A 27,167-nucleotide genomic window follows, 5' to 3' on the forward strand; every position below is an offset into this window, starting at 1 on the left:
TTTTGCACTGGATAGGCTCAAAAATTTACTAATATGAAAATTTTGTCCCTCTTTGTTAAGTATGTGGTGCATCCATACAAGATGCTACCTTTAATTTTTAAAAAAATTGATTTCATCCTGGAAACCTTGTGTGTGCACAATTTTTTCCTTTGTATGCGTACACATGTGAACATTTTAGTGAGGACAGTCCTTATAACCTATCTGAAAGGCAGCAACACTGAATAAGAAGGGAAAAATTCAGCTCATGGTAGCATGAAAAATAGACATAAAATGACAATGATGGTATGCATATATATGCACAAATGCATATCTATGTATGTACACACACACACACACACAAACATACATTAATGCATACACTTGTGTGTGTATATGTATGAGTATGTGCATGCTTACAGTTGTCCACCTAATTCAGTGACGACTATCTTCTGGAATTGAGAATCTTTTTTTATAACTGCACTTTTAAAGAGCAGCAATAGAGGAGACAACTATGTGGATGATTGTAGAATCACAACAGCTAAATCTGTGCTATGCTTACTGTGAGCATCCATGAATGAATAAACCACAGAAGTGGTAGTATTTCATTATCAAAGACATGTGGTACCTTGGCTACTGTAACAACAATGACCACCACTGAGATCCAAGACCCATAGTCGACATTGCAGGAAATGTTATCTGTACAATGAAGTTGACATTAGGAAAGTATATTTCCCAATATCACTATTTTTGCTGTGAAGGACATGCATCTGATGGCAAAGACGATTCAAGATGACTGGTAACTTCTCACAGGTGCAGAAAGTTACTGGAAATCCAATCGATTGGGAACTGCCTTAAAGCTATCTATCACAGCTTGTTTTTCTTTCAGAGTGTACCCTTTGACACACCCACAAGACAACAGGGTAGTACAAATAGATTGCTGCTACCACAGTAAAGGAGTCCTATCTATTCCTATTTTGACTAATAACTCAGGAAACAGTACTCCCAAATGGACAGCAGTGCACTTGGTCACTATATCAAATATTTCTATTTCAATGTACTCTATTGGTAGGTGTTGATTCAGTTGGGTTTTTTTTTAGCACTCCTCTTAACCAGGCTAGCCCTGTAGAGGTAGGATTGGGGTGGGTGATGTTGCTTTAGTTGCCAACAATCTAACCATTTAACAAAATGTACCAACTTACATGTCACCAGTAGCATTATATATATAACTTAGACAACTTAGATACGTTTTGACCAAAGATTGGCCCAGGTCATGTCTAACTTAATAGCACCACCTGATATATACATATATATGTATACATATACATACATACATGTATGTATGTATATATATATATTATATATATATATATATATATATATATATATATATATATATATATATATATATATATATAAATATACATACATTACACACACACACACACACAAACATATATATATATATATATATACATACACACACATACACACATGTATATTTATGTATCTATATATGCGCATATATATATTTATAAACATGCATGTATATACATATATCTATACACACACACACATATATATCAATGCATGTATGTACATTTGTATGTGTATGTGCATGTGTGTGAGTGTGTGTATATATATATATATATACATATATACATATATATATATATGTGTGTGTGTATATATATATATATATATATACATACATATGTGTGTATATGTAAACTCATGTATGTGAATGTGGTGAATGTATGCATGCATGTGTTGATGTTTCTTTACATTTATATATGTATATATATTTTTTCTTTTGCATATTTATTAAAATAATGAAATGTGTGGGAAGCTCATCAACAGAATGTTACATTAAACCTTAAAGAAATGTCTGGGTAAAGTTTGAATAAATGCCAATTATTAATTTGTGTATGCAGTTGAGTACCACGGTCCTGAAGATCGATGACTACTATGGTCATAGGAAGGAGTATTATTACCATTGTTCATATGACTATAATGGGTATACTCTGAGGATGTTGGGATGTATGGACCAGAAGCTTGAAATCCTGTAGATTTTGTATGATCATATTCAAGGTTTTGAGGTGAGGTGACAGTTAATGTATAGCCAGCTTGTGGTTTGACAGGTATACGCTGGATTGCAGAATTGTCGGCTGGAAGACTTGTACATTGAGTGGTACTATCCACATAGCTAACATCGGTGAAGGGTGAGTGCAATTTGTCTTGAGGAGAGACAGAAGATGGGGGTGTGATGCTGTAAGAGTCTGACATAGCATTACAAGACATAGAAACGGTTAATGGAGTGGATGCATATGTAGAAGCAGCGTACTGTGCATCTTGGTTGATAGGAGCCTTGCTTCCATTTGGCATTGATGACATTGATGCATTTGTTGGATCTTTATAGCCACCGTCACCACTAGGTGGCGTTAACATACTTACAGGAATGTCATTATAACATTGTGGACGACTGCTTCGAATGACGGATTCTCGATTGGCAAAAATTGACCTCAGAAGATTTGAGGCAGGAAGAGAATCTGATGCATTCTGATGAGATCCAATCCATTGTATTGTTGGTTTGTGTCGTGACTGATAACGGTTGTTCATTTCTCCATTCATATTGGAATCAGGATTTTCTGTAATTGTTGGCAGGTGCCGGTTCATCACATCTTCTAAGTCTTTAACCGAGGTGTGTTGGTGTGAGAAGTCAGGAGTGTTACTTTCAACAGTATTTGTCCAATCTGATGTACAATCTCTATTAGATGTTGAATTTGGTAAATGTGAATTCTGAACTGGAGAGTGAACTATAGTCACTGATTTTGTTGATAAGTCTTCAGGTATTGGAGATGAAATGTTAGCTGTTAGTTTCTCTTGATTTCTCATTGACATAGCCACATTTGATTTTATGTGATTCATCTCCCCTGAATTATTTTTGTTGTCATCAATGCTACTAATGAGACGAGTGATCTTACTGTCCATATCTTTATGGTCACTAAGAAATTCATCCTCCAAATAGTTATCTTCAATGGTTTCATTTTCTCGACGACGCTTTCTTGGCTTTTCTGCTTTGCGTCTTGAATTTTTGTTGTCCAGTTTAATTGGTTCATTGCTTTTGTCAATAAACATGGAGCAGTTGTCGTTGACCTCATTCTGGTCATTGTTATTGTTGGATAATTTGGATTGTACCCCTGTAAAGAGAGCTTCAGACTCTTGACTCACTGACTGCTTATCATAATGACCTTCTATACTATTCTGATTATTAGCAGACATTGTAGAAGAGGGTTTCATGGAAATGGATTGTGAGCTAATTCCACCTTGATTATCATTTTTATGACTTTTATCTTTTGTTTTCCGACAGTCTGGAAAAAAGGAAAAAAGAAAAAACAGGCAATTTTGAAAGAACTTCAAAGAATTAAAAAGGAAAATATTAACCACTAATCTTATATATAGTATTAGACATTATAAGCACTATTTTAAGATAGAAAAAAGAAAGACCAACAGATAGAATTTAACAATATGTCCTATTGCTTGCCAACAGTATGAAGATCTGGTCGTACCAAGGAATTGTCCCACTAAGAGCAGTCTATGCAGGAGAAACTTGGAAAATGACTGCCAAGATTTCCCAGATGCTGAATGCATTTCATGAATTGTGTCTATGTAGAATACTCAAGATCCCCTACAGGGGCAGAATCACAAACACTGAAGTCTCTAGAAGAACCAATTTGCACAGCTCGCAGAAAATTGTGCTGAAAAGAAGAGTGAGACTTGCGAGTCATGTTTTCCAACTGCAAGAAGGACAAACACCAAGCCAGCTTGAGTGCCAGGAGAGGGACAAAGAAAAAGAAAATGACCCAAGAGGACATGGTATGTCACCCTCAAAGAAGGTCTGAAGCAACTTAGCATCACATGGGAAGATACAGGCAACTATACTAAAAACCAAGAATATTGGAGCCATCTTGCTGTCCAGTATACAGGTCAACAGTTCAGGAGTAACTATGATTATTGCTTGCCAGACAACTTAGTTATCAATTACAATACTATTTTAACTGCACTGTTTCAAATTATTTGTGTATCTTCCTCATCATCTTGGAATTTGTCAATCAGAACTCAAAATGTCATTTCTAAAGACATCAAAGTCAGTAAAGATCTATATACCTATATCTGTATCTTGGTTGATTTGGTCTTTGAGACTGCTACTGTTTGAGCTCATTCCAGTTACATTCTTTAGCTGACTTGTGTCAAAAACACAGTTACCACATTCCAAACCACTGCAAAATAGAAAACATTTGTTTAGGAATAGAAGAATATAATAAGAATTGTTTTATTTTTGAGAGGAACATTTTGGCAATAAAAACACAACTGTAACCTTTTCAATGAGAACTCATTGAAAAGACTACAGTTATATGGCAAAAAATTTGACCAATGAATCAAATGATAATGGCATTAAATCTTGGTACAAAGTCAGCAGTTTTTAGTGGAGTGGGTAGGTTGATTACATCAATCCCATTGCTCATCTGGGACTTCTTTTATCAATCCCAAAAGGATGAAAGGCAATATTGACCATGGCAGAATTTGAACAAAGAATGTAAAGAATCAAAAGAAATGCTGCTAAGCATTTTGCTCAAAATGCTTATGACTTCCCCAGTATGTGGCCTTTAATTGTTTCAAACTTTAGCACAAGAGCAGCAGTTTTAGGGAAGGGGGATAGTCGATTATATCAACTCCAATGTTTATCTACTACATATTTTACTGACCCTAAAGGATGAAAGGCATAGTTACCCTCAGTGGGATTTGAACTCTGAATGTAAAGAGCCAGGAGAAATGTTGCAAAGCATTCTGCCAATCTTCTACACTAATGCATCAATTAGTAATAAGTGTTAATTAACCATCACTATCCTTTTAATGTCCACTTTTCTATGTTGGCATGAGTCAGATGAAATTTGTTGAGGCAGGGTTCTTCAGCTAGGTCCCTTTACTGTTGCCAACCCTCACCTGTTTCTAAGTAAGGGAATATTTTTACCTAGTTTTACGTGTTTCAATGGCAAATGAAACAAAGGACACCGCTTTTTTGATAGAAATGCTCGTTTATAGCCATCACATAATGCCAAATCAAGGACACACACACGCACACTCATGACTGGCTTCTTTCAATTTCTGTCTAAGTTTTTTGTTGACCTGGAGGTTCAGTAGAAGACATTTAGCCAAGGTACCATGCAGTGGGACTAAACAGCGTGCGAGAGAGAGAGAGAGAGAGAGAGAGAGCAACAGAGTGCAAGAAAGAGAGAGAGAGAGAGAGAGAGCGGGTGAGTGAATTTGTGTATCAGTAAAAGAGAGAAAGTATATGTGCAAAAGAGAAGGTGTGCATGAGAGAAAGAGAGGATATGTAAACTGCCAAATTGACACATTTATTTTCCAATATATTTTCAGAATAGCCTTTCATTAACACTTCTCATTCTCTCTATGCCCACCACAGAAAAACAAAACTGAAGGAAACTAAGGATAGTTTATGCCTGAAGGATGGTTTATGTCTGAAAAAAAAGAAAGAGTTAGTTAACACATTTCACGGGCATTAGAATTCCATCTTTCTTCACTGCGCATAAACTTATTCAAAATCAGAAAATTTAGTATTTGAAAGTTTTATATTAGTGATTAATCACAGCAGTCTAGTTAATTTAGCAAGTAATTAATTACAAACCTTATTATATAATTGATAGCTATAATGTTCTGATCATCCAAGTTCTTAGCATTACAGATGGTTGTAGCACATGTTTGAATCCAACAATAACCTCCATGTTTATTCATTAGCCGGTAGTAATCAGTACATACTTGGCCTTTTGACAGAACTAAAAGAAAAGAAAAAAACACACACATATATCATCATCATCATCATCATTTAACGTCCGTTTTCCAAGCTAGCATGGGTTGGACGGTTTGACCGGGGTCTGGGAAGCCAGGAGGCTACACCAGGCTCCAGTCTACACCAGGCTCCAGTCTACACCAGGCTCCAGTCTACACCAGGCTCCAGTCTACACCAGGCTCCAGTCTACACCAGGCTCCAGTGTTTCTACAGCTGTTTCTTCCTAATGCCAACCACTCTGTTAGTGTAGTGGGTGCTTTTTACATACCACTGGCACAGGTGCCAGGGGAAGCTGGAAGCAGCCACAATCAGTTGGTGCTTTTTACGTGCCACCGGCACAGAAGCCAGTCAAGGCAGTGTTGGCATCGGCCATGTTCGGATAGTGCTTTTTACGTGCCATCGGCACAGGTATCACAACTACAATTTCCATTTGATATTTATTTTATGTTGATGTACTTGACTCAATAGGTCTCTTCAAGCACAGCAGGTCACATGCCACAGGCACAGAAGTCAGTCAAGGTGGCGCTCGTATCGGCCACGTTTGGATGGTGCTTTTTACACGCCGCCAGCACAGGTATCACAACTATAATTTCCATTTGATATTTAGTTTGATGTTGATGTACTTGACTCAATAGGTCTCCCCAAGCACAGCAGGTCACCCTACGATCCAAGGTATATAAATGTATATATTTTATTCTTTTACTTGTTTCACTCATTTGACTCTGACCATGCTGGAGCACCACCTTTAGTCAAACAAATCAACCCCAGGACTTATTGTAAGCCTAGTACTTATTCTATCGGTCTCTTTTGCTGAACCTCTAAATTACGAAGATGTAAACACAACATCAGTTGTCAAGTGATGGAGGGGGAACAAACGCAGACACATACATACATACATACATACATACATACGTACATACATACATACATACACACACAGATATATATTCTTTTACTCTTTTATTCTTTTACTTGTTTCAGTCATTTGACTGCTGCCATGCTGGAGCACTGCCTTTAGTCAAGCAAATCAACCCCTGGACTCATTCTTTGTAAGCCTAGCACTTATTCTATCATTGTCTTTTGCCGAGCTGCTAAGTTACGAGGATGTAAACACACCAGCATTGGTTATCAAGCTATGTTGGGGGGACAGACACAGACACACACACACACATACATACACATGTATACGACGGGCTTCTTTCCGTTTCCGTCTACCAAAAGAAAAAAAAAATTCCTTTCCTGATTTCCATGAATGAATTGTAGTGATGTGTTTTGTTTGCGTAAATTTGAGACAAAGGCAAGAACTTGTATTAGTACTTTTCTTATTTCTTTCACCCCACATTGTTTTTTTTTGCTTTTATTTGTTAGTGATGCTACATCTACTTCTTTTTATTTTGTTGTAAGAAGCACAATGGTTTTGAGGTTAACAAGTTGAACTGCTGACCATATTATGTGGCTTATAACAGAGTGCTGCAAGGCAAGGTACATAACTCTGCTTGGTTAACATGAATGAAAGAATCTCGATATAAAAACAATTGTTCTTCGTAAATTATTTAAACTTCCCCCTCTCCTTCTGTAAAAATATATGGGCTAATAATTAAATAGATAAATAAAAACAATAAAAAACAAAGTCTATCTAGTATAGGAAAGGGAGGAAATCAAGGTGAGATATGTTAGTATTAACTTAGCTATTCCTATAAAGCAGATGGTGCCTCTGTGTACTTTCTCCAAGTGATTCTATAGAGAGATATTCTAATTTTCTCATCACTATTTCAGCAAATACAGTGAAGGCTATACTTCATTGAAAAGGTTTAATAAGATCAAAACATGTTTGGAGTTGTCTCCCATATGGGACTAAAAGATTAGAATAGTATTAGTCATTTAATGAATATTATCTTTTCCTCACCACATTAGTGTTTTGATGTTCATTACATTAACTATATTAGCATTAACTCAACAAGTGTGATTGCAGTTAAGTCTAAACTGTTACAAGTTGGTACTTGGGAAGGAAATATGAATGAGTTACCGCCAAAGAGATACAATTTTGAGAAAAGAAAATAATAGACTAAGTAAATTGTTTAATATTATTATCATTGCTTAATATATTACCGAGATGTACTTGCATAACGAGATAGACGATACAAAGAAAACAAGGACGGGTCATTTGAAGTTTTCTTTCATCAGTCAAGCACCAGATTATCCTTGCAATTTCGGCTGATTATATATATGTAAGTGTGTGTGTGTGTGTGTGTGTGTGTGTGCATGCATGTGTATGTATTGGTGGAGTTTACATGGTCCCATCATTAATTCCATCTTAGCTTAGGACAGACAGTTTTGCAAAGCTGAATATTTGTAAGAAGTGAATGTCATTTTACAACCGGTTGTTTCAATTCTCAATGCCTCAAATCTTTAAATGTAAGTAAATATACTATCTTCATCCAGACTGTTCTTCTTTATTCATACTAGGGGCACCGAGACAGGTAGTAGATAAAATCAGTAGTAGGTTACTTGTAGAAAAGTGAATTTGTTTTACTTACTATCTACATGAGATTTGCGTAATTTCTGTAAGTCTCCGGCATGACAGAATTCATACAAGACCTTGTTTGTTAAATCTTCAGCTGTAAGATCCATCATGTCAGAAATGCTAAAAAATATAAGCAGTTGAAAACATTACAATATATTCAAAAAAATTACTTAGCTGTGTAGTTAAGAAGTTTATAACCATATGTTTATAACCAAGTGTCTTCAGTCATCATACTTTGTGCTTGTCTTGTTCAGTCAGTTATCATAGTGAGCTTAGTAGTGTTCTAGAATGTTCATGATGTGTCTAAGGTGTTTGTGAGTGTCTTAATAAGAGGTTGCAGAATCTATGTGAGTCAGAGTAAATTGTAACAATGGCTTGTGCTTCTTTCCTGGGTAAGTGGGAGACCACTTTTTGCTGTAACCACTCAGTTGAAGTCACTCACACAACCACACATACATCTCTCTCTCTCTTATTCTCTTTTTGTGTGTGCGTGCGTATATATATAATATATATATATATATATATATATATATATATATATATATATATATATATAATATATATATATATGTATGTATATATATAATATCTATATATATATATAATATATTGATCACTAGCCACTAAACCTTTTTTTATTTTCTCTCTTTGTTATTTCTGTGTTCCTTTCTGTTGAAGAATGTAGGCTCAAAACGTAAAATACTTTCTCATTTCCTGAGCTTTAAATTAATACATCTGTTTGTTGTTTATACACCCGTCTTCGTCTTTTGTTTTTTTGTTTGTTTTTGGGAAATTCCAACTATATATATATATATATATATATATATATTGTGTAATAAGATAAAACACCAAGGCTGTCACTTTAGGTCACTTTAAATAAAAACCTTTGACTCTGCAACACTGTATATAAATTCCCTACTGGGAATGACCAAGTTTAAAAATCTGCTGGATCTCACTCATAAGGGAATCTTACATTACTTATAAACTCTATAAGGAAGGACCCATTTTAAACTCTGTTGAACTTTTGAACTTTACTCATAGGATATTGGAATATTGCATATATACCATTATGCCTAAAAAATGGATTTACAACTTCAATATACATACATATCTTTCATCTATTTTCTTTCCTCTACCTCACTCTCTATTTTGTATCACATCTAAACTAACTATGACTTAACCATCCTCTCACACCGTCTCCGATGAAGGGATATAATCAATAAATATCCTAGAAACAGCTGTAAGACCTTCTGCCTATAAATGCTCTAATATCTACACAGCCTTGGTTTTTTATCTTATTACGCAAAAAATTCTTATATACACATGCTGACATAGAACCAACGTTGGACCCTTATTCGCAAAATTACCGAATCTGGAACTTAACTATGGTCCGTCTATAGCACTTATTCAGCATTACCTGACACCTTTGGGTCTCAATGACACAAGATTAGGAATGCTCAGCTGAAGATGGACGCAGGGGACAATCACACTTTCACTTGGTATGGTGTGTTATCTGAAGCACAGCGAACTGCAAGGAGTTTCAGTCCTCTGCCATTCCCTCTGTGAGTCCCAATGTCAGTAAATCCTTTCTCACCACTTCTTTCCACATCTTCCTGAGTTTACTTCTTCTACATGTTCCCTCTACAATTAGAGATCAGCACTTCTTGATGCAACTGTCTTCATTCATATGCATTACATGACTGTACCAGTACAGTCTTCTCTCTTGCACACTACACCTGATGCCTTGTATACCCAGTTTTTCTCTCAAATCACTTACACTCTGTTATATATGCACACTGACATTACCCATCCAGTAGAGCATACTGGATTCATTTGTTCCAAGCCATCATATATCCTCAGTAGTCATAGTCTATAACGTTATAATAATGACCACATACCTTGTTAATTACAGCTATCCAGGGTTCATTGCAGAAACATTTATTTTCCCATTTTTTTCGGCCTGAGAACAAGATGATCAAACCATTCTGTTATCAGCTTGAAAAATGGTGAAATCAATGTTTTGGACATGAAACTCTGAGTAGCTGTAATGAACACTATTTGTGGTTTTCCTTATAACAGTGTCTTTACTCTCTTAGCTAATTACCCATATTATGCTGGTTGGATTTATTTTAATCTGTATTAAGGATAAGAAAATCAGGAACATGACATTTGTTAAATGCTCTGCAAAATTTCTGTTAAATATGACATCATAATGACAATAACAGAAAAACAAAATAGGAATACTTACATTGGTTCACAGTAGAGAACTGTAAAATCCGGACTTAGTCGAGTGATAAAGATATCACTGTCAATACGCAACTCAGTAATTGTGGGTGGTGGCAAAGCTATTGCCATGCCAACTAATCCCAGGAGTGAAGGTGGATGTTTCCGGCCCATAGGGAAACTCATATGACTACGAAGAGATGCCATGATATGAACAACCTAAAATGAAAATTTATGCAAATAAATAATCAAATAATTTATTTAACCAGTTAGCATTCATATTACTCTGTCAAATGTAATGTTTGTTTATTCACATAGTTTTGAATTAATCATGTATTAATTGTAGCCTTGAGATTTTGATGATGTGATTGTATATTTTTAGAATAACATTGTAGGATAAGTGTGAGAGGCTGGATCTGGCTAGTTTGAGCATTAAGCAGATTGAATATTTGAGCTGAATATGGTTGGTTTAAATACAAAAGGATTAAGATTCTTTTATATCCTTTTATTCTTTTACACGTTTCAGTCATTTGACAATGGCCATGCTAGAGCAATGCCTTTAGTCGAACAAATCGACCCCAGGACTGATTCTTTGTAAGCCCAGTACTTATTCTATTAGGCTCTTTTGCTGAACTGCTAAGTTTCAGGGACATAAACACACTATCATCAGTTGTCAAGTGATGACAGTGGGGACAAACATAGTCAGAAAGACATACATACATAAATATATATATATATATATATACGGTTATGGTTCCCGCAACGAGGAGGGAACCAGGCTGCTGGAGTTCTGCGATGCGAATAGTCTTATGATTTGCAACACTAACTTCAGGAAACCGACAAGCCACCTGGTCACCTACCGATCGGGCAGGCCGGCATACTAGCCAAATCGACTACATCCTTGCCAGAAAAGGGAAAGATGGCTGCTTATAAATGCCAAAACCTTCCCAGTGAAGAATGCACACCCCCACAACATAGACTGGTAGTTAGTGACTTTAGGATCAGGACTAGAGGGCGACTAGAAGACGACCAACATGGAGAAGAAGGTCTGGAAGCTTAAAGACCCTGCGAATGGACAGAGATTTAGAGATATTTATTTGAAGCTTTAGACGAAATGGAAGGGAGTATAGCTACGCATGGGTAGAAGACAACTGGACGCTTCTGAGGGACAAACTGCTGAAAGCCGCTGACCAGATCTGTGGCTGGTGCAAAGTCCCCTTAAGACCCCAAATAACGTGGTGGTGGAACAATATTGTTGACAGGGCTATTAGACAAAAGAAACAGGCTTGGAAGGCCTGGAAGAACGGTGGTAGCAGGGAAGTGTATCAGTCTGCCAGAAGGGAAGCCAGGAGACAGGTCTATCTAGCCAGAGGGGAAGCAGAGAAGGAAAAATTTGCCAATGTCCTGCGTCGTGAGGATGAAAGACTTGAGGTATTTCGTGTTGCAAGACAGTGTGTGAGAGGAATCGTGACGTGGTAGGAGAGAAATGTGTTCGCAAGGAGGACGGTTCACTTGCACTTAATGAGGGTGCAAAGAGAGAGACTTGGAGACGCCACTATGATAGGTTGCTGAATGAAGAAAATGAATGGGATAAAGAGAGTCTGCCGAATGTCGACCCAACAGAGGGACCAGCAATCCGAGTTAACAGTTCCTTAGTAGATAAGGCAATTAGAAGCATGAAAACAGGAAAGCCCCAGGTCCATCAGGAATTACTGCAGAGATGCTCAAAATATCTGGTGGTGTCGGCTATAGCTTAGTCACCCGTATAGTTAACCAGTGATACACGAGGGGGTCATACCCAATGACTGGTGTAGCAGCATAATAGTCAACTGCTACAAAGGTAAAGGCGACGCCCTAGAGACAAATAACTACAGGGGCATCAAGCTGCTGGATCAGGTAATGAAGGTTACGGAGAGGGTTGTAGCCGAACTAATTAGAGAGAGAGTTACCTTAGATGATATGCAGTTTGGGTTCGTGCCAGGGAAAAGTACTACTGATGCTATATTCCTGGTAAGACAGCTGCAGGAGAAATACCTAGCCAAAGATAACCCTTGTACCTGGCTTTTGTTGACTTGGAGAAAGCCTTTGACAGGGTCCCCCGGTCCCTTATCTGGTGGTCAATGAGGAAACTAGGGATAGAAGAATGGTTGGTGAGAGCTGTGCAAGCCATGTACAGAGACGCTGCTAGTAAGGTGAGGGTGGGCAACGAGTACAGTGAAGAATTCCGGGTAGAGGTTGGGGTCCACCAAGGTCAGTCAGTCCTCAGTCCCCTCCTATTTATCATAGTCCTCCAGGCAATAACGGAGGAATTCAAGACAGGTTGCCCCTGGGAGCTCCTCTATGCTGATGACCTTGCTCTAATTGCTGAGTCACTATCAGAACTGGAGGAGAAGTTCCAGGTGTGGAAACAAGGATTAGAATCGAAGGGCCTTAGAATCAACCTAGCCAAAACCAAAGTTCTAATAAGTAGGAAGGTATCAATCACAAACGCCTTCAGGTAGATGGCCCTGCTCGATCTGTAAAAAGGTGTAGGTAGAAACTCTATAAGATGCACCAAGTGTAAGCTATGGACACATAAGAGGTGCAGCAATGTCAAAGGAAGGCTAACTAGGAAATATTTTTGTCTGTGGCAAATGCTCAGGAGCAATAAACACTGGAATATGCAGAGACCATTCTGCCACGTTCCAGGGAGACAAACTAGAAGTAGTTGATAGCTTCCGCTACCTAGGAGACCAAGTCAGTAGCGGGGGTGGGTGTGCTGAAAGTGTAACTGCTAGAGTAAGAATAGCCTGGGCAAAGTTTAGAGAGCTCTTACCCCTGCTGGTGACAAAAGGCCTCTCGCTCAGAGTAAAAGGCAGACTGTATGATGCATGTGTACGTACAGCCATGCTACATGGTAGTGAAACATGGGCCGTGACTGCTGAGGATATGCGTAAGCTCGCAAGAAATGAAGCCAGTATGCTCCGATGGATGTGTAATGTCAGTGTTCATAATCGTCAGAGTGTAAGTTCCTTGAGAGAAAAGCTGAACCTAAGAAGCGTCAGTTGTGGCGTGCAAGAGAGACGGCTGCGCTGGTATGGTCATGTGACAAGAAAGGCTGAAGATAGTTGTGTGCAAAAGTGCTACACCCTAGCAGTGGAGGGAACCTGTGGAGAGAGTAGACCCAGGAAAACCTGGGACGAGGTGGTGAAGCACGACCTTCGAACTTTAGGTCTCACTAAGGAAATGTCTAGAGACCGAGACCTATGGAAGTATGCTGTGCATGAGAAGACCCGGCAAGACTAGTCAGGCCATAACCCGTGGCCCCGACCTGGGACGTAGTCAGTCCTGTGCATACCTTCCTTCTTGTGACACTTATGAAGACCTGTTGAGGCAAGTGAAAATCAAATCAAATCAAAACAAATCAAAATAGATGAACATCAGTGGAATTGTTTCTTTGTGGTACCAGTGCCGGTGGCACACAAGAAAACCACCCAAACGTGGCCGTAACCAGTACCGCATCGACTGGCCTCCGTGCTGTGGGCACAACAAACACCATCCGATCGTGGCCGTTCGCCAGCCTCATCTGGCACCTGTGCCGGTGGCACATAAAGACACCATCCGAAGACCCGGCGACGTAGTCAGTCCACCTGTGCATACCTTCCCTCTTATGACACTTGTGAAGACCTGTTGAGGCAAGTGTGTGACACTTGTGAAGGCCTGTTGAGGCAAGTGAAAATCAAACCAAATCAAAATAGATGAATATCAATGGAATTTGTATCTTTGTGGTTCCAGTACCGGTGGCACACAAGAAAACCATCCGAAGTGGCCGTAGCTGGTACCGCATCGACTGGCCTCCGTGCTGTGGGCACAACAAACACCATCTGATCGTGGCCGTTCGCCAGCCTCACCTGGCACCTGTGTCGGTGGCACATAAAAACACCATCCAAAGACCCGGCGACGTAGTCAGTCCACCTGTGCATACCTTCCCTCTTATGACACTTGTGAAGACCTGTTGAGGCAGAGGCAAGTGTGTGACACTTGTGAAGACCTGTTGAGGCAGAGGCAAGTGTGTGACACTTGTGGAGACCTGTTGAGGCAAGTGTGTGACACGCGTGACACTTGTGAAGACCTGTTGAGGCAAGTGAAAATCAAACCAAATCAAAATAGATGAACATCAATGGAATTTGTATCTTTGTGGTTCCAGTACCGGTGGCACACAAGAAAACCATCCGATCGTGGCCGTTCGCCAGCCACATCTGGCACCTGTGTCGGTGGCACATAAAGACACCATCCGAAGACCCGGCGACGTAGACAGTCCACCTGTGCATACCTTCCTTCTTGTGACACTTGTGAAGACCTGTTGAGGCAAGTGACACTTGTGAAGACCTGTTGAGGCAAGTGAAAATCAAATCAAATCAAAACAAATCAAAATAGATGAGCATAAATGGAATTTGTATCTTTGTGGTACCAGTGCCGGTGGCACACAAGAAAATCATCCGAACGTGGCCGTAGCCAGTACCGCATAGACTGGCCTCCGTGCTTTGGGGACGTAACAAACACCATCCGATCGTGGCCGTCCGCCAGCCTCATCTGGCACCTGTGTCGGTGGCACATAAAAACACCATCCGAGCGTGGCCGTCTGCCAGCCTCGTCTGGCACCTGCCAGCCTCATCTGGCACCTGTGTCGGTGGCACATAAAAACACCATCCGAGCGTGGCCGTCTGCCAGCCTCGTCTGGCACCTGTGTCGGTGGCACATAAAAACACCATCCGAGCGTGGCCGTTCGCCAGCCTCGTCTGGCACCTGTGTCGGTGGCACATAAAATCACCCACTACACTCTCGGAGTGGTTGGCGTTAGGAAGGGCATCCAGCTGTAGAAACACTGCCAGATCTGACTGGCCTGGTGCAGCCTTCGGGCTCCCCAGACCCCAGTTGAACCGTCCAACCCATGCTAGCATGGAAAACGGACGCTAAATGATGATGATGATGATGATGATATATATATATATATATATATGTGTGTGTAAATATATATATATATATACATACACAACAGGCTTCTTTTAGTTTCCGTCTACCAAATCTACTCACACGGTTTTAGTTGGTCTGAGGCTATAGTAGAAGACACTTGCCCAAGGTGCCATGCAGTGGGACTGAACCTGGAACCATGTGGTTGGGAAGTAAGCTTCTTACCACACAGCCACGCCTGCACCTATACTTTTATTTCATATTTGCACCACAGTTCAGTTTTTAATAGAAGAAGGTTATTAAATAATCTCTAACATTTTACAGGTGCATACATGCATTATTAATAAGTCAATGGGGGAAATCCTTATTTGGTTGCTTGATTTAGGAGCTAAGTCTCACTCAAAACCAAGGTCTGTCATCTTTAAAAAAAAAGAAATGGATACATTGGATAATGCAGATTTGAGTTATGTGATGCCTGCAGAAAAAAAAAGAAAAAAAAAGGTGGAAGGGTAATGGCTTAACCCTTTTGTTACTGTATTTATTTTGAGATGCTCTGTGTTTCTTTCAATTACTTTAAATATTACAAAAAATTTAGTAAAATAGCTTAGTTATCATTCAGCTAGTGTTAGGAACATAAATTGTGACTAAGGTTTGGTTGAAGATTTTAATTCAAAACTTATGAAAAGAAGATATTTGTACTCAGAGCCAGAGCCAGTTTCAAGTAGGCTAGTAACGAATGGGTTAAATACCTCTTGACTACAGATTTTGATCAGAGCTGACTTTGGCTTAGCAACAGCTATGACAACAACTAAGGCAGCCTCCTCATGGGAACTCAACTAGCTAGAGAAATAGGTCTTGATCTCTGCAACAGACTGGCATCCCATTCAGAAGGAATGGTGTAATCTCAATCACTGATAGGCCATGGAAACTGGGTAACTGATCTTATGAGTCCTAGTGACTCATGAAAATTTAGAAATACAAAACAAAACAAACAAAAAAAGTGCTATAGTACTGCCAGTACAGCACACATTCACACCCACAAAAGTACAAACTCGCACACATCTCATTCACCCATGCAATAATATACTCTCTCTCTGTCACTTTTTTTTCTCTTTTTCTTTTTTCTTTCACGTTCACTCTGAAATGAAAGTGGAAACCCATTAAAAGAAGACTTACTCTGTAGCCTGAACATTTTACATGTACTCCTCTTTTAGTTAGTGTTGACTTCATTCGAACACAAAATGTTCGTGTCACTCCTTTACTTGGTGATGGGTTCATAACCTGGCCTGAGAAAAGAATAAAAAGAAAAATGATAATTATTTAAAAAAAAAAAATGAAATGAAAGTGTCTGCGATGAAAGTTTTTAGTTAGGAGACCAATATATTGGTCATGTTGCCTTTGCCACAGCATAAAGAACAACATCAGTCTTAATGAGTTGATATCAAAGCCTCTAAGTGGATTTTCTCTGAACCTGCAAGAAATAGCAACCAAATGTCTCTCAAAGAAAGATACATTGGGTGATGTGGTCTCAGATGCACTGGGTCTTGAGAAAATGATGTCACAGATCACATCACTGTTGAAAACAACACCATCAAAATCATTGTTGTTGTTGCCACTGCTGAGGCTACTCCTATAATATCAATACAATAAGTCCCAGAGAAAATATTATTGTCTATATAATCAACTAATACCCACTGAGATAGTTTCCTAGTAGGGCCCCAATCCAATGATTGAAACTAGTAAAAGAATAAAAGTTGCCAAATTTGAATAAAGACATGTCAGATGGAATATTCTTTTCTACTCTTGGCACAAGGCCTGAAATTTTGGGGGAGGGGGCCAATAGATTAGATCGACCCCAGTACACAACTGGTACTTAATTTATTAACCCTCACCCCCACCCAAAAGGATGAAAGGCAAAGTTGACCTTGGCGAAATTTGAATTCAGAAAGTAAAGACAGACAAAATACTGCTAAACATTTCACTCAACATGCTAACATTTCTGCTCGCCACCTTATGTCAGATGGAATATTAACCCAAAAGTGGGTCAGCACTAGGGAGTGTGAGGCCCAATTAGAGGATTGTCAGTGGGTCTCTCTATTCTACAAAAGCCAAAAATTGACACTTTATACTTTGTGTAGTATGTCAATCCCAGCCAAAACATGTTGAAGGCTTGAGGCTCCACATTTAGCCACAATAAAATAATAAAATAAACGCACCCTTTTAAAGCCTAGTCAGGCTCATGGGCCTGGTTTCTATGGTGTATGTGTTCCCCAGCTGGACAGGTCGCGAGTCCTTCACAGTGTTACTCATTTTTGCCAGCTGAGTGGACTGGAGCAACATCAAATGAAGTGTTTTGCTCAAGAACACGTGTCGCCTGGTCCAGGAATCGAAACCTCAATCTTATGATCATGATGCTGACACTCTAACCACTAAGCCATGCACCTCCACCATTAGCCACAATAATGTATAAAAAAATTCATCATAGTGTCATTTGTTTGAGTATGTACATGGAGCCCTCTCTTGGTGCAGTGCTCTCTCTTGACATAGGGTCTTCTCTTGGCATGGGGTCTTCTTTTGGAAAAGAGCCCAATTTAAACAAATCTGATTAAGTATCTTAAAACTTGTCCTGCCAAAAGAGTGTGTTCTCATAAGCTTTTCAGAAATTGCGTTACGTTTTCTCTGTCTATTTTCCTCTTTTAGAAGAGAGAATAGCAATGAGAAATAGTTTGCAAAATTATCTGGGACATTATTTGAAAATATACTCACAGCGTTCTCCAAGCGGAGGCGTCATTGATCGGGAATGATTTGTACTCGAACCCTCATCAGAGTTAGAACCTGGTGATGGTACACCTCCACCTATAAGAAAAAAATATAAATAAATAAATAAATAAATGAATAAATAATAAAAACAACAAATACAGGGAAGTTATGGTTGGAAGGCTGGAATGTCTTTCATCATAGATCTATTTATCAGGACTATTCTAGGACAACAGCAGCAATAATAGTTGTGATTATGAAAAATTAATTGATTAAAATGAGATATATAGAACTTTAAATTTTAAATGAAAACTACTAAAAATGTGACTGGACTATGAAAAAGCTTCTATGTGCTTGATAGAAGCCAATCTATTAATGGATTCAATACTAGAGCCTCTAAATGGCTATCTTTCAACCTGCTAGAAAGAGAACCAAATCTCCCTCAAACTACACTAGAAAAGAAGGATACATTGGGTGATGTGATCTTAGATATGCTAGGTTTCAGAGATAAAAAAAATGTGGTAGTCACAACTAGATCGTCTTGAAGCAAACCCTACCATCTTATAAAAAGACACATTCAAGTACAAAATTTTCATGTAACCCTCTTACTTGGTGATGGACTCATAAGCTTATGATGATAAGTCTGCTTGACAAGAGTGACCTTGGGCTATAAACATTAACAACATCAATAATAGTAGGCAGCAGGAGCATTTTCATTATTAACAACCACTTTTTTATACTTTCAGTGCTGAGTTCAAGACCTTTGACGTAGCTGAAAATCACTAGATCTATTTATCAGGACTATTCTAGGACTGCAAAACAACAACAGCAATAATAGTTGTGATTATGAAAAATTAATTAATTAAAATGAGATATATAGAACTTTAAATTTTAAATGAAAACTACTGAAAATGTGACTGAGATTCTAAAATTGCTTAATATGACTACCGCAATGATAATTCTAGTGATAATTCTAGTGATAATTTAAACTTAGTGTTGTTATGAAAGAAGGCGGGAGGTTGTGGTGGGGGTGGGGAGAAAAGATAAGATACATACTGTTGGATGTGCAGTTGTTCTGTGGAACACAAAGTCCTAACTGTTCCGACAATTCCCCATGATCTTGTTGGTGAATGTAATCAAAGATGCTGCTGCCAGTCATTTCAACCTTTGAAGAATATAAACAATTGTAAGTATGGTACTGATCTAAAATTTCAAACATTAAAACAATAGAATTTCTACTGAAGAAAATGGTGAGAAAGATATTCAAAGCACAACCTTCATCATCATCATCATCATCATCGTTTAGCGCCCGCTTTCTATGCTAGCATGGGTTGGACGGTTCAACTGGGGTCTGGGAAGCCAGAAGGCTGCACCAAGCCCAGTCTGATCTGGCAATGTTTCTACGCTGGATGCCCTTCCTAATGCCAACCACTCCGTGAGTGTAGTGGGTGCTTTTTACATGCCAGACGAGGCTGGCAAATGGCCATGGTCGGATGGTGCTTTTTACGTGCCGGTGGCACGTAAATATTATAGATAAATATTATAAATATTATAAATAAATAATTCAGTCTGAATTAAAATATTGGCTTCAAATTTTGGCACAAGGCTAGCAATTTCAGGGGAGAGGGTAAATCAATTACATCAACCCCAGTGCTCAACTGGTACTTATTTTATTGAGCATGAAAGGGTGAAAGGCACAGTTAACCTTGGTGGAATTTGAACTGAGAACTTTTGCTCAGTGTACTGCCAGCTTGCTGCCTTAGCCCTAATTAAAATATTAATTAGCAAATCAACCTTGCACAAACACAAACACACACAGACACACACACACACACATGTGGGTGTATATTTCTGTCTAGGAATATCTAGTGTATATGAATTGCTGTGGTTGGCACTAAGAACTTGTTGGTGGTTAGGAAAGGCATACTTCTGTAGACACCACACCAAATTGTTGCAGGAGTTTGACATAGGCCTGCAGGTCATCGGGTTCTATCAAACTCATGCCAGCATGGAAAATGGCTATTAAATGATGATGATTACTTAAACTTATAATGATTGTCTCAAGCATGACACTTAATCTCACCACACATACACACACAAGGAACTTACATTCATACACATACACACACACACACTTATATATAGAAACATGCACATATACATACATAAAAAGAAACATGTCTGACATGTACACATTCATATATCTACACATACAAACACAGGCTTGTTTCACACATGCATACCATATCTGTTGCTAATCCACTATCTCTTAGCAGCTAGGTCTAGAAACTGACCAAAAATGATATTCCTCACCTCTTCCTCCTCACTTATTCTCCAGACCACATCTCTAAGGAACACCATAAATTCTAAAAAATATTTCAGATACCCTTGCAATGGAGTTGTTCAACAACTTCAAAAACATTGCATTCAAACTTACCGATGTATCCAAATATACACACACACACACACTTAAGAGTACAAACATAAAACACACATACACTCACACAAGCACACATACACACATGCGCAAAGGCATACAAACATATAAAAGCAGACATCTAACATCTATATACTATATTTGTCCCATTACTACTAACACCAATGATAACAACTGGAAATTTGACAACTCCCCTGCATAAGAACACCATGGTCAAATATTGCACATAACAAAACTTAGAAGTAACTGTCACTCTTACTCATTTACTTGTTTCAGTCATTTGACTACGGCCATGCTGGAGCACCACCTTTAGTCGAGCAAATCGACCCCAGGACTTATTCTTTGTAAGCCTAGTACTTATTCTATCGGTCTCTTTTGCTGAACTGCTAAGTTACGGGGATGTAAACACACCAGCATCGGTTGTCAAGCGATGTTGGGGGGACAAACACAGACACACACACACACACACACACATATACATATATACGATGGGCTTCTTTCAGTTTCTGTCTACCAAATCCACTCACAAGGCTTTGGTCGGCCTGAGGCTATAGTAGAAGACACTTGCCCAAGGTGCCATACAGTGGGACTGAACCCAGAACCATGTGGTTGGTAAGTAAGCTACTTACCACACAGCCACTCCTGCACCTATATATGATATATAAAATCCTCCTCCTCCTCATCATCATCATCATCACTGTCGTCATTGTCATCATCATAGTCATGATTGTCATTAACGTTGTTGTTTAAATGTCCCTTTTCCTGTTTGCATGGGTCAATTGAAATTTGTTGAGGTAGCTTTTCTATGGCCAGATGCTCTTCTTGTGGCCAACCCTGACCAATTCCCAAGTGAGGCAATATTTCTCCATGGTCAGATATGGTTTTTCTTTCTTTTTCTGTTTTTGATAGTACTCATTTACAGCCATCATGTGACATAAGACATAAATGCACACACAAATACATACGCACAGGCATGCTCTATCTCCCCCACCCATATATAACATATATATTTTTATTTGATCAGCAGAAGTTACAAAGTGACATTGAGAGTTTCATGCATCAACACATACATCATCAAACCTAATATAAAGTATATGTACGAATGTGTGTGTGCGTGTGTTGGCATTAGGAAGGGCATCCAGCAGTAGAAACATTACCAAATCAGACTAGAGCCTGGTGCAGCCTCCATGGCTGCCAGACCCTGGTCGAACCGTTCAACCCATGCTAGCATGGAAAACGGACGTTAAATGATGATGATGATGATGATGATATTCAGGGTGTGGTAAATAAATTGTTGTCTAAATCACACAAAAATGAAAATAACACTGACATCTCGTTTGAACAGATATATTTACTAGAATTACATTAAAATATCTTGAAATGCTAAAGAGTAAATTTATTCAATAAAATCGCCATTGGTTTCAACTACGGTCTCCAGACGACTTTGGAATCTCCTGTAACTCTTCTGGAGTGGAGGCGCAATGGCCCAGTGGTTAGGGCAGCGGACTCGCGGTCATAGGATCGCGGTTTCGATTCCCAGACCGGGCGTTGTGAGTGTTTATTGAGCGAAAACACCTAAAGCTCCACGAGGCTCCGGCAGGGGATGGTGGTGATCCCTGCTGTACTCTTTCACCACAACTTTTTCTCACTCTTACTTCCTGTTTCTGTTGTACCTGCATTTCAAAGGGCCGGCCTTGTCACTCTCTGTGTCACGCTGAATATTCCCGAGGGTACACGTGTCTGTGGAGTGCTCAGCCACTTACACGTTAATTTCACGAGCAGGATGTTCCGTTGATTCGGATCAACCGGAACCCTCGTCGTCGTACCCGACGGAGTGCTTCCAACCAACTCTTCTGGACAGTCTCCTTGTTTAAGTTGGTGAATGCTGCCATAATCCTTGCCTTCAGTTCGTTTTTGGTGTTACGAGGAGTTTTGTTCGTCTCTCGCTCAACTGCACCCCACACATAATAATCAAGGAGGTTGCAGTCTGGGGAGTTAGGTGGTCAAATGTTAGGGATGATGTAGTCGCAGAAATTGTCATGACTAGGTTCTCCTGCTTATGTGGCATGTTGATGTAGGCCTCTGTATCGAGTTTGAGGCCGCGTGGGAAGATAGATGGAAGCATAACGTCGCCATCACTAGTGATCACTCCAAACACCATGATGTTGACTGGATGGTTGATTTTTATCCCTCTCGGTACATATTGCATCCGTAGATTTCTACCGAAACAACAGGCAAATGAAGCCCTCACCAGAAAACACGTCATGCTAAAAATAACAGCTAAAGGTCTGGTACACAGAAATATGTTATTATGACGACTTATCTGTGGCATACGATTTTTCCCCCTCTTTAAGTAAATTCCCAGGTAAACGTTTCTAATAGGCAGAAGACACCAGAAGCAAAAATAAGGAATATACACGCACAGTTAAATATAGAAGTGTAAATTATAATTTGTTACATAATCTCTATAATAAACATAACATTGAATGGAATAAGTACCCGTTTGAACTTTTAAAATTGTGTGTGTGTGTGTGTGTGTGTGTGTTAGAAATCTATGGATGCACAAACGCACAAAACGAGAAAATGAAACAAATATGGACGACTTGTTCCGAAACACCCTCGAGAGGGGAACAGTTCTCAAAAATAACCCCCAATTGTTTTCTTATGTCTTCGGAATCTACATAGTCCGAGGTAGGATATTTGTAGAGAATTTCATTGAAAAATATCTATTTTCCTGAAAGTTAAGACGAATTAAAGTGCACTCCAGTGAATGTTCCGAAATCCCCACCTCCTAAAACACACTTTTCTCAAAATTTTATATATTCAGAATCTACATCATATAACGCATATTCATAGAAAATTAAAATTTCATTGAAAAATACTCATTTCTCTGAAAGTTATGATTATCCAAGGTGGGGTGGGGGCAGAAATCTGTAGTTATGCCTATACACACACACACACACACACACACACGATGGGATTCTTTCAGTAACTTTTTACCTAAAGTTGTAGGTGGTGCCATGCAGTAGGACTGAACCCGAAACCACGTGTTTGGATAGCAAAATTTTTAGCCATGCCAATATATTATTACATAATATTATCTATAATTGTTATGTTCATGTATTTATTTTGCAATATTATACATTTTGGCGATCTTTCGTCTCTAGTAGACCTTTCCGTCGATTTCCGTAAAAAAATTTTTTTTTCTTACATATGGGCTTGCGGGAACTTTTGAAGTAATATACATACATATACACATACACCGAGTAAAAAATTTCAGTTATCTCTTTCTTTCACTCATACTAACAGAAGCACTTCACTTACACAACATACTGTCTGTCTCCCACACCCCATCAAACACTCACACACATGTACATCAATGCTTCGGTAAGTTCAAAAGAACTTCCCTCGTCATACAATCGCTTTCTCTTAGTCTCTTTCGCTCTCATTACTTCAAAAGTTCCCGCAAGCCCATATGTAAAAAAAAAAAAAATTTTTACGGAAATCGACGGAAAGGTCTACTAGAGACGAAAGATTGCCTACATTTTTATATACTACATTATTTTATGTTTTATATAGTTCATCGTATATTTCATGTTACATCACACTTCTGTACACCAGGTCACGTTGATCTTAATCTGCCCCGAACGTACGTTAAAGGAATTATGAGCATCACCCAAATGCAATTATCTCCCTTTGACCATAAATATCGATGAAGTCACCTTCCCAAGTCTACATTTGAAATCAAAATTTATAGACCCCCAGTCATCTTCATTTACAAATTTACCTAGTCATAGATAATTTCTACCTTAGCTTGAATGTCAAAGCCACTTAAAGGTGGATGATATGTATATATATTATCATTAGAAGATGGAGTAAGTTGTTTCGGAAAATACACACGGTTTAGCTTTGTTTCTTCATATCTTTCAGGAAAATGAATAGTTTTAAACGAAATTTTCTACAATTTCCTTTCAGAATGTGTAGATTGCGATTAAATCGTTTTATTATTTAAAAAATAAAATTGGTGGACTTGTATGTATTTTTTCGAAATTTCAAGTCAATATGTATGTGTACCTTTCCACCAATAAATTTTTTCATATTAAATTTCGATATAACCGTAATCTATAGATTCTGTGAGGTATATGTATAAAATCTTATAAAAAAATTTACCTATTTTTTCTGAAAGATAAGAAATAAAGCCAACTCATGGGAATTTTTCGAAACTCCTCACCCGCTATTCAGAAAAAAAACAAAAAAAAAAAAACTTTTTCACTACAAATTCCAATATAATCAGAGTCTACACCATCTGGAGCGTATTTACTCTTTTTACTCTTTTACTTGTTTCAGTCATTTGACTGCGGCCATGCTGGAGCACCGCCTTTAGTCGAGCAAATCGACCCCGGGACTTATTCTTTGTAAGCCCAGTACTTATTCTATCGGTCTCTTTTGCCGAACCGCTAAGTGACGGGGACGTAAACACACCAGCATCGGTTGTCAAGCAATGCTAGGGGGACAAACACAGACACACAAACACACACATACATATATATACATATATACGACAGGCTTCTTTCAGTTTCCGTCTACCAAATTCACTCACAAGGCATTGGTCGGCCCGGGGCTATAGCAGAAGACACTTGCCCAAGATGCCACGCAGTGGGACTGAACCCGGAACCATGTGGTTGGTTAGCAAGCTACTTACCACACAGCCACATGCCTACATATATCGTGTAGGTCATTTAAAAAAGCCATGTTTTCTCATTCATAATTCACATGCCTTTTACGAGGTCTTCACACAGACGGAAACAAGTAAAAGACTAAGTTTGTGTTGTAACATAGGAATCCATACGATTATGCAAAAACAAGCAAGGCGTTTTTGCGTGTGATTTAAGAGCTATTTAGCTGTTATTTTTAGCATCTCTCATGACCACCTGATACTCTCCTCAGTTCTTTGTTACCGGTGTATTGATGATTTTCAATATCTTTCTCCGTATGAACACATTAATTGGTCTACAGGTGGGATTTAAGCAATTAATTTAGTCTATGCATATTTTAAACTGTGATTTAAAAACAAAATTCGAAAAATTAAAAAGTTTTTTAAAATTTCACAAAATTAATAAGAAATTTTTTTCCTGATAGTCATATGAATTCCTGTATGTAGAATACAAATTTTCAAAAATTTTCTGAAAATACTCCAAAATAAAGTTATGAAGGGTTTTATGGAGTGCTTAAAACAGAATTTCACCCTTTAGAGTTAAGACCCAATGGTTTATACCGTCAAAGACACTGATAATCTGGTGGAACATTGGCAAGAAGTGAACAATAAAGGAGAATGTATTACTTGACTAATTTGGTAAAATTGTTGATGAAATATATGGATAAAAATAAATGGAAAATGAACGAATTTATCTGACAACTCAATATGTATATATGTATGTAATTTACAAAATTATTTCCACCATAGCAGGAGACACTATCCTATGACATTTAGTTATGTTAAGTTCAAATTCCATTCAAACCGACCTTGCATTTTGTTGTTTCTATGTTAATATAAATATGTAAGGCAGCAAGCTGGCAGAAACGTTAGCATGCTGGGGAAAATGCTTAGCGGTATTTCGTCTGTCTTTATGTTCTGAGTTCAAATTCTTCAGAAGTTGACTTTGCCTTTCATCCTTTCAGGGCCAATAAAGTACCAGTTACGCACTGGGGTCAATGTAATTGGCTTAATCCGTTTGTCTGTCCTTGTTTGTCCCCTCTGTGTTTAGCTCCTTGTGGATAGTAAAGAAATAGGTATTTCGTCTGTCTTTATGTTCTGAGTTCAAATTCCTCCAAGGTTGACTTTGCCTTTCATCCTTTCAGGGCCAATAAATTAAGTACCAGTTGTGAACTGGGTCGATCTAATTGACTGACCCCCTCTCTCCCCCAAAATTTCGGGCCTTGTGCCTAGAGTAGAAAAGATTATATGTTGTAGAATGAAGTTGCTGAGGAAAAATCTTTCTGTTTTCTCTCCAAAATAGTTTCATAATACATCTGTTTTTCTTCCTCTCACAAGCAATCTTAATTAAAATAATTCCATATGAAATGCACAGAAGTTTTTTCTCCACTCAAGCTAAATACCTTTTTAATACTTATTTCTTTACTACCCACAAGGGGATAAACACAGAGAGGATAAACAAGGACAGACAAACGGATTAAGTCGATTACATCGACCCCAGTGCGTAACTGGTACTTAATTTATCGACCCCGAAAGGATGAAAGGCGGAATTTGAACTCAGAATGTAGCGACGGGTGAAATACCGCTAAGCATTTCGGCCAGCGTGCTAACAATTCTGCCAGCTCACCTTTAATACCAACCTGCCTGAGACCACCCCTGGTTCTATGATATAAAACTTCCTCTTTAAAGTAAAATTAAAATCAAAACCTCTTAAAAT

General features: G+C 38.6%; 1 protein-coding gene across 2 annotated transcripts in view; it reads right to left on the bottom strand.

The window, feature by feature from the left end:
* Positions 1-1,787: 1,787 nt before the first annotated feature.
* Positions 1,788-27,167, bottom strand: part of LOC115213084 (neuronal PAS domain-containing protein 3-like) — a 357,535-nt gene continuing 332,155 nt past the window's right edge. For both annotated transcript variants that reach the window (XM_029782003.2, XM_036503882.1), the window contains 8 exons: positions 19,356-19,464; positions 18,309-18,398; positions 16,719-16,828; positions 10,618-10,811; positions 8,383-8,489; positions 5,684-5,831; positions 4,144-4,256; positions 1,788-3,347 (listed from right to left, as the gene is read on the bottom strand). In XM_029782003.2, the coding sequence (XP_029637863.1) occupies positions 1,894-3,347; positions 4,144-4,256; positions 5,684-5,831; positions 8,383-8,489; positions 10,618-10,811; positions 16,719-16,828; positions 18,309-18,398; positions 19,356-19,464 (2,325 nt within the window). In that variant the 3' untranslated portion in view covers positions 1,788-1,893. The remainder of the gene's footprint in view (positions 3,348-4,143; positions 4,257-5,683; positions 5,832-8,382; positions 8,490-10,617; positions 10,812-16,718; positions 16,829-18,308; positions 18,399-19,355; positions 19,465-27,167) is intronic.

This window comes from Octopus sinensis, linkage group LG6 (genome assembly GCF_006345805.1).
Source record: "Octopus sinensis linkage group LG6, ASM634580v1, whole genome shotgun sequence".
NCBI classification, from domain to species: domain Eukaryota; kingdom Metazoa; phylum Mollusca; class Cephalopoda; order Octopoda; family Octopodidae; genus Octopus; species Octopus sinensis.